This window comes from Limulus polyphemus, unplaced genomic scaffold (genome assembly GCF_000517525.1).
Source record: "Limulus polyphemus unplaced genomic scaffold, Limulus_polyphemus-2.1.2 Scaffold10812, whole genome shotgun sequence".
Taxonomy (NCBI): Eukaryota; Metazoa; Arthropoda; class Merostomata; order Xiphosura; family Limulidae; genus Limulus; species Limulus polyphemus.
In genome coordinates, this window is record NW_013676422.1 from 7,374 (window position 1) to 16,391 (window position 9,018).

General features: G+C 35.0%; 1 protein-coding gene across 1 annotated transcript; it reads left to right on the forward strand.

Moving 5' to 3' along the window:
• The first annotated feature begins 318 nt into the window (after positions 1-318).
• On the forward strand, positions 319-2,024 carry LOC106476535 (la-related protein 6-like). Its single transcript, XM_013937186.2, has one exon. The coding sequence runs from the start codon at positions 438-440 to the stop codon at positions 1,845-1,847; it is 1,410 nt and encodes a 469-aa protein (XP_013792640.2). The 5' UTR covers positions 319-437; the 3' UTR covers positions 1,848-2,024.
• Positions 2,025-9,018: the final 6,994 nt, after the last annotated feature.

Genomic DNA, 9,018 nt, shown 5'->3' on the forward strand with positions numbered 1-9,018 from the left:
ACAGCCACCTTTACTGTTATTTGTTATCGAGCTCTCGCCACTTGTTTATCTTATTACTCAAATGTCACGGGATAATCATACCACCGACCCTCCACCTCCTATGACGTAGAAACTGGATCACGCGCATGTTCAATACGGCCTATCTTCAAATGTTGTTCAATAAATGGTAATTTTTTAAAAAAATATTATGTATAAACAGTCATATTTTAGTTTACTTCCACGTCCGTTTCTGGCAGTTGCCCATACTCTAGACCTGCCTCACAAACATGTGACGTCACAACACTTTTGGCCAATCACCAAAGACGGTAACACCACGCGACCGTGAAATTCCATAGGACATGTGGGCTTATAAATATCGTCCAGGACCTAGTGAGCGAGTATTTTGCAGTGTTCTGTGGACACGAGAGTTAGAAGGTGGACGGTTAAAACTTTAAATCATGATTTTAGACATCCATACCAGTGTAAATATGTTAAACACAGCGGACACGCAGAATTGTTTTTCTCCATCGCCAATCTGTGACCAAACTGACAATGAAGATTCTGGAAGTGAAGGCTGCTTATTAACTGAAGTTCCTTTTCACAACCTGGATGTTGAAGGCTACGACTGCAGGTCTTCGACAACCTGTAGCACTAATGAAGGAGACGGGAATTCTCTGGATTGTTGCAAAGAAGGTACTGACAGCGACGGGGAAAAGGATTCTGGAATAGAATGTCCAAAGAATGCGGATGATTTTCCTCAACCCGACAAAGTTGTGGTGGAAAATATCGTGAAACAAGTAGAGTACTACTTTTCAAATGCAAACCTTCTGAAAGATCCCTTTCTTTTAAAACATGTCCGGCGTAACAAGCAGGGATATGTAAGTCTTAAACTTATTACCTCTTTTCGAAAAGTTAAGAGCTTTACAAAAAACTGGAGAGTCGTTGCTTGTAGTTTAAGGTACTCAAAAGAATTAGAAATAAACGAAGAAGGCACCAAAGTCCGGCGTAAAGATCCATTACCAGATTACGATGAGACACCACCATCTAGAACTGTAGTTGCATTTAAATTACCTTTTGAAAAGCCAACAGTGGAAAAAATTGGAGAAATATTTTCCAAATATGGCACGATTACTCTTATTAGAATCATTCATCCAAGTAAAGCCATACCGGCAGATATAAAGACATTTCTTTACAAGCATCCCGAAATAGGTTCTAGTGTTTGTGCCCTGGTCGAGTTTGAGAATCGTGAGAGTGCTTGTCGCGCTTGGAATGGATTTTTTCCCAAGAGTATTGACTGGAGGTCAATGCAAGTCATTCCACTTGTTCCAAAAGATTATTTCAATGTGAATAGTAATGGTGATGAAAATAAAAACAAAGGAAATGAATTAAAGAAAAGGAAAAATGGAAAACGACAGGCTCGTGCGGGACAGCTTAGAAAAGGAGAAACTCCCACAGGCAATGGATGTCCAGATAAAGGAAAATCGTTTATAGAATCAACCAGATTATCTGCCAGCCCAAAGTCCACCTCAACTTGGCCAAAATGGAACCAGGAACCAACATTTCGTCGCAATACTTTTACTGCCAATCACAGGAGTTCTAATGGACCCATAAGTTCTCAAAACATCAGTAAACCCTTAGTCTGTCCAATGTCCAACAACCATTCTGATGGTGACTCATTAAAACCCTTCATTAGTCCTTGGGTCCAACGGCGACTGACGCAAGGAAGAGAAAGAGGATGCACTTTTCCTACTCATAATACTCGGCTACTGATCCCTGATGGTGTAATTAGGCTTCCCAAAGGTCCAGACGGCACAACCGGCTTCAACTGGAGCCTATTAAAGCTTCGCACCCAGTCTGCTCCAATTTAATTCATGACTTGTTTTTTTATGTACATATGAAAAAAAAACACGTTATCCTGCATTGTAATATATCATCTGTGTGTTAAGTTTTGTTTACATTATCTTTTCGATTATATTATTGCTCATAGTATTATTATGTAAATATGTTTTGTACAGATAAATACAAAAATGTGACGATGTATATTATATGGTTTGTATATTTAAAACTGTTTATTAAATACATCTTAAATTATGTGGTTGATCTTGTTGTTAAGCACAAAGCTACACTATGGGCTATCTGTTATAAGCCATCAGGCTGTGGTTGATTAACGATGATTTGCAGTTAATGAAACTAATTTTTTCTTAAGTTTATAATAATTTTTAGTAACAGTTACCTTAGCAATTAACTTCAATTAGCTCTAACAAAAGTATCTGAGATTGACTGCAATTTTGTTCAATCGACTAATTATTTTGATTACGACTAACTTTTAGCATTATAATTATTAGTCGCGTGGCGCCATCTCTTATACAATTAAGAAAACACTTTAATACAATAATTACACAAATATTTAAAAATACAAATAGATTTTCCAACTTTAATTAAATAAAAATAATGACTAATTGTGGACATTATTGTAGATGCCGTTTATATTTTAAACAAAAGAGTAGTAACAGAGTTATTGTATTTTTAACACTACCTTCTTTATTATCGTCGGCAATGGATATGGGAGACATAGTGTGGTTGAAGTACTATTATAGATTTTACTTCTCGAAAAACCGTAAGGGAAAGAATACAAAATGTAGTGTTAAAAAATACATGTAATTGATTAGACTCATGCTTAGTCCCAAAGGCATTCAAACCGTAAGAGCTGTTGTTCTGGATATAAGTCTAGTGTTCGGAGAAAAAGCACGTTTCATATGAAGTATGAGTACATAACTTATATATATATGTGTATGACAATTTTCTCCAAGCAAACATTATAAAGTGAACATAACAAGCAGTAAAACTCAAATAAATAAATATTTGGACTAACTCAATAATATATTTATTGAACACAAAGCTAATAAAATAGTTATTCATTAGGCGAGAGACAATTTGAATATTATTAAGAGATGAGGCTCCCATTGGATGAATCAACTCAATATCAACACTGTAAAGTTCCACCCTATAAAAACGGTTCATCATTAAACGATGTATGACTAACAGTTACACATTTAAAGTGTAACGATTACTCTCGACAGTGAACGTGTTACATTATAAAAATTTACCTTGCAATAGTAATCCAACATATGATCTTCGACTGTAATCCACTTTATTAATGTAATTTTAATTTTAAAAAAATAAGAAGAAAAACACTTATTAGCATTGAAATCAACAAATCATATGTGAAAAATAAATCCAGAACTGTACAAATACTATAACACCGTCTATTAAAATATGGCACTGTACCAATGTTAGGTTTAAAACATAGCCCTTTAAGTGTCTCTTAATTCACGTCATATGACCAAATTAGTCTCGACTTAGCGCCCCCCCCCCCTTTTGCAGTTTGCAATGCCCCCGGGAGCGTTAATTAGGGGCAATACGGTAGGTATTTACCAAAAATATCAATTTTAAAAAAAAAATAAAAATAAAAAATGTGGTATGGAATTATATGGATTATAAGTAGGAGAGATAGAGAGGAAAAGTTTAATGTTTTGGTCAGTATAGCTTCTGTGAATTTTTAATGTTGGTTCTGGATATGGAGTGTTTGGTTTAGTTTCAATGTTCAAAGAGAGGACTATCCTTTAAAGTGTTTTTTTTATCCTTGTGTTCAATGTGCTGCATTTGACTTATTATATTATTCCTCTGGTTGTCTTTTTGTTTCGGATAATTCCTTCAAACGTTGAACTTTATTGCTGTTTCTGGTTTTTGTATGATTAACGAGTTAATGTTAGTGTTAAGTTTTATGTCCACATTCGGATAGTACCACAGTTCGTGACTCATTTATTTCTTCTTGTATTACATTATGAATTTCTTCATGTTCCTTAACAGTTTTTAAACGTTGGTTGACAAACTAATAGTGGTAATTTTGTCGAAAAACAATGTGAAAAGTGACAGTCGATACCCGGTTTTAGGGTTAAGATAACCCTTTACAACTTATGGATGACAACTTCACTTTATTTCTTATATTACTTCATATATTTTTTAAGCTCTAGCTATACCAGCTGGTCAATGATAAAATATCACCTCGGTTTGCTACTCCAGTTCGAGGGTGTAAGTTTACATATGTATATAAATATTTTCACAGTCTTTCCTATTTCTTAGAAAAACAATTTTTATGAGAGATTCTGGCGCACGTCAAGAAATCTGATTTATTATATTAAAATCCAAGTCTTGTTTATTTCTTTTGTTTGTTTCTAGTTAAGCACAAAGCTACACAATGGGTTTTCTGTGCTATGCACATCACGGGTATCGAAACCTGTTTTCTAGCAGTATAAGTCTGCAGACATTCCGCTGTGCCACTGGGGGGGGGCAAAATGTTATCAATCTACTTGACCACTACCATGTCATTATCGAAACGTTACAGGTAGTTTTTAATCAAATTCTTAATTCAAAAGTTATAACATAAAAAATGTGAGGCACCTTCTTTTTCTCACTTAATATTTATAATTAAATAAAAACACGATAGCTCAATGCCTGTATCTTGTCTTGTGGTCCATCTGTTTCACGAAGAAATGCTTAATGATCCATAACAGCTCAGTGCTTGCGTTTCGAGACTATAAGCAATAAAAAATGTGCTTTAGAACGAGTGTAAGGTTTGGATGAGTGAGTTCTACCAGTGAAAGGTGATTAATAACGACTGTAAGGTTTGGATGAGTGAGTTCTCCCAGTGAAAGGTGCTCTAGAATGACTGTAAGGTTTGGATGAGTGAGTTCTACCTGTGAAAGGTGCTCTAGAACGACTGTAAGGTTTGGATGAGTGAGTTCTACCAGTGAAAGGTGCTCTAGAATGACTGTAAGGTTTGGATGAGTGAGTTCTACCAGTGAAAGGTGCTCTAGAATGACTGTAAAGTTTGGATGAGTGAGTTCTACCAGTGAAAGGTGATTCAGAACGAGTGTAAGGTTTGGATGAGTGAGTTCTACCAGTGAAAGGCGATTCAGAACGAGTGTGAGGTTTGGATGAGTGAGTTCTACCAGTGAAAGGTGCTTCAAAACGACCTCAATGTCTGTTAGACTAAGAACGGATAGTTACTCGGGATAATTATTTTCTTACAATGTCACGTTCCTTCATCAACACGTGTTCGAAGGAATTATATGACAATTAACACGTACGAAATGACATGAAAAGTACATTAAGAGATTCATACAAAAACGTATCCAGTATTTTTATTCTAAGAAGCTCACACAATTGTATCCAGCTCAGGTAGGTGTGCCAGCTTTCAATGACAGATTCCTTTTGAAGTGACATCTACCGTGAATGGTAAATTTGTCTTGTCAGTAAACAGTTTTTATATCGAACACAAACTGAACCTTCGAGTGAACAAGTCACTGATTCTCCTCCCAGTCTCTGGTTGATAGTAACAAAACATTGTTGGGAAATTCTGGTGCTGTTGAAGCGTGAGTTGTAACAGTTATCACTATACTCACAAGAGGGCGCGATAAACGTATGGGTTTTTATAGGATTGTAAGATTAATTTATTATCTATATCGTTAAATGATTAAAAACATTTAAAGATAGAATCATCTATTTTCTATTAATATAATGATATAACTTAAATAGAAAGAAACTCTCATAATTAGATATTTCTGCTGTCTTTGTTTTTGGTGAAAGTTTTTATGAAGTTTTGATTGATAAACTGATATCAGAATAATACATCTACCATGAAACTACAGACCAGAATAAATGATCTAAGTTATCGTTGGTAATCTACTTGACCACTACCATGTCATTTAAAGTTACTGTTATCAATCTACTTGACCACCACCATGTCATTTAAAGTTACTGTTATCAATCTACTTGACCACTACCATGTCATTTAAAGTTACTGTTATCAATCTACTTGACCACTACCATGTCATTTAAAGTTACTGTTATCAATGTACTTGACCACTACCATGTCATTTAAAGTTACTGTTATCAATCTACTTGACCACTACCGTGTCATTTAACGTTACTGTTATCAATCTACTTGACCACTACCATGTCATTTAAAGTTACTGTTATCAATCTACTTGACCACTACCATGTCATTTAAAGTTATTGTTATCAATCTACTTGACCACAACCATGTCATTTAACGTTACTGTTATCAATCTACTTGATCGCCACAATAACATATATTGTATTGTTGTAAACTTACTTGTCTATTACAATGTTATCTATGTTGTATTTCCTCGGTCTTTACAATATCATCTACTTACTGTATTAAGTAACACTGATGATTTTATACACAGTTTAAATATTAACATGCTTATATATCTTTGCAATAGTGAAAAATATTATTTCTCTCTACATTTTATAAGACAAAATGAGATATCGATCTGTAGTTAAAATTTACATTATTTACTACCACTTGTAACCCGAATAATACCACACAGTACAGCTATACAGACGTTGCTAACCTATATCTATCAAATACCTAGCGCATGGAAACAACCACTGGTGGCCATCTTTGTTCTGTAGTAAACATTCAAGCTCTGAACAGAACATACAAATGCAGGAAGGAACATTCTATGGACATTTAAAAAAACTTTCTGATTTTATATTTTTAATTGGCTGTTTTTTTTAGTATTACACTACGTGCTGTTAAAATGTACAAAATTCAATAACTCCCTCTGCCGGCATAGATTCACAACTGTGAAATATTGGGATACGCTTTGCTTCGTTACACGTTTTCCTGTTGCATCTCAATTAATAATTAACTTAAATAAGAAACACCTTATGACTGTGTTTTAATATTACTACAGAGTCAAGGAGTTGACTTTAAAAGTATACAGCCAAGCAGCAGACTACCAGGTGTTGTAGTAATACAAGAGCTTTAATATCTAAACTAACCCTATACGTGAATAGCAACTTCTTAAGAAAACTTACACGTATTGCCTTGTTCAGTAGCTCACTTCACGAACCAGTAAATATGTTTGTAAAATAGCTTACGTTACCGATTGTTAGGAGTATATAAGCCCAGAGTGTTGTTTCCTAATCAAGCTTCATCAAGAGACTTTAAAAGTAAAAGAAACAAAGTTTATTTATTATACAAACTACAAATTATAAATTTCACGAAAATCGAATCACTCACATGATTTCTCTTTCTCGGTCTTTTCTGACCGGGAATCACTGGTCTAGTATAACTTATGTTTATATATTCAGATTTTTAGTAAACCATCAGTATTTAAAACAAATTTTTCAGTTTTTATCTGTATCCTTTCTAAGCAACAGGTTGTTCTTAAATCTTTCAAACAACAGAGTAACTGACACTTTTAATTTAGTAATTTGGGTTATTGGGAGTGGAGTAACTAGTACTTACTCCACTCCCAATAACCCAAATTACTAAACTAACAGTGTTAGTTACTCCAATCCCAAATAACCCAAATTACTAAACTAAAAGTACTAGTTACTCCACTTCCAATAACCCAAATTACTAAACCAAAAGTGTTAGTTACTCCACTCCCAAATAACCCAAATTACTAAACTAAAAGTACTAGTTACTCCACTCCCAATAACCCAAATTACTAAACTAAAAGTACTAGTTACTCCACTCCCAATAACCCAAATTACTAAACTAAAACTAACACTGTTAGTTTAGTAATTTGGGTTATTGGGAGTGGAGTAACTAGTACTTTTAGTTTAGTAATTTGGGTTAATGGGAGTGGAGTAACTAACGCTGTTAGTTTAGTAATTTGGGTTAATGGAAGTAGAGAAACTGACACTTTTGGTTTAGTAATTTGGGTTATTGGAAGTGGAGTAACTAACACTGTTAGTTTAGTAATTTGGGTTAATGGAAGTGGAGAAACTGACACTGTTAGTTTAGTAATTTGGGTTATTGGAAGTGGAGTAACTAACACTGTTAGTTTAGTAATTTGGGTTAATGGAAGTGGAGAAACTGACACTTTTGGTTTAGTAATTTGGGTTATTGGAAGTGGAGTAACTAACACTGTTAGTTTAGTAATTTGGGTTAATGGAAGTGGAGAAACTGACACTTTTGGTTTAGTAATTTGGGTTAATGGGAGTGGAGTAACCAACGCTGTTAGTTTAGTAATTTGGGTTAATGGGAGTGGAGTAACTAACACTGTTAGTTTAGTAATTTGGGTTAATGGAAGTGGAGTAACTAACACTGTTAGTTTAGTAATTTGGGTTAATGAGAGTGGAGTAACCAACGCTGTTAGTTTAGTAATTTGGGTCATTTATAACAACTACAGGTGTGTCACAACTTAACTAATCCTTCAGCGTTTCCTGTATAATTTTCAAAGAAAGCAGAGAAAAGTGCCCGTATGTTGATTAGTGTACAGTGAAGTAAAGTAAGCTGTATATGATGTGGCTTTACCCGATGTTTTAAAAATGTCGTTTATTACTTCAAGTACATGCCGTGTATTAAACTAAGTGCCACGATGAAAACTCGACATATTTTAAAGCTACAGCAAGCAACAAGTGGCACAACACCTGCATCAAGCAGCCAGCCACACAGTGCAGAGTAACTGTGTTACCGTGACGTCACTGGATGAGCCCACCATGTGGGATCTAGCATCTGGCTACCATTTATAATCAGTTCAGATGTCGATATGGCGAATAAGCAACAACGACGATGTCCCCCCGATATGGATTCCCGGATCTTTAGATGTGATTAGTTTACTCCCACGACCTGCTTCAAACTTCTCTCTATTAACGTTCACAACAAGAACCTACCTGAGTGTGCTCAGAGAAAACAACGTTCTAGGACCGTCATGATCGCTCCGTGGTCCCTACTGACTATCATTGGTCTCGCGCTGGCTCACGACCCCAATGGTCACTTCATCAACGATTGGGCAGTTCGAATGACCGGTGGCAAGGAAACAGCTGATATGTTAGCTCGTGAGATGGGTTATCAAAATCTTGGAGAAGTAAGTATTAACTTTCTAGCGTAAAGTATAAATATTATAACGGTAATAATACACTGTAGTGTAAAGTATAAATATCACTTAATAAATATATAACGGTAATAATACACTGTAAAGTATAAATATATAA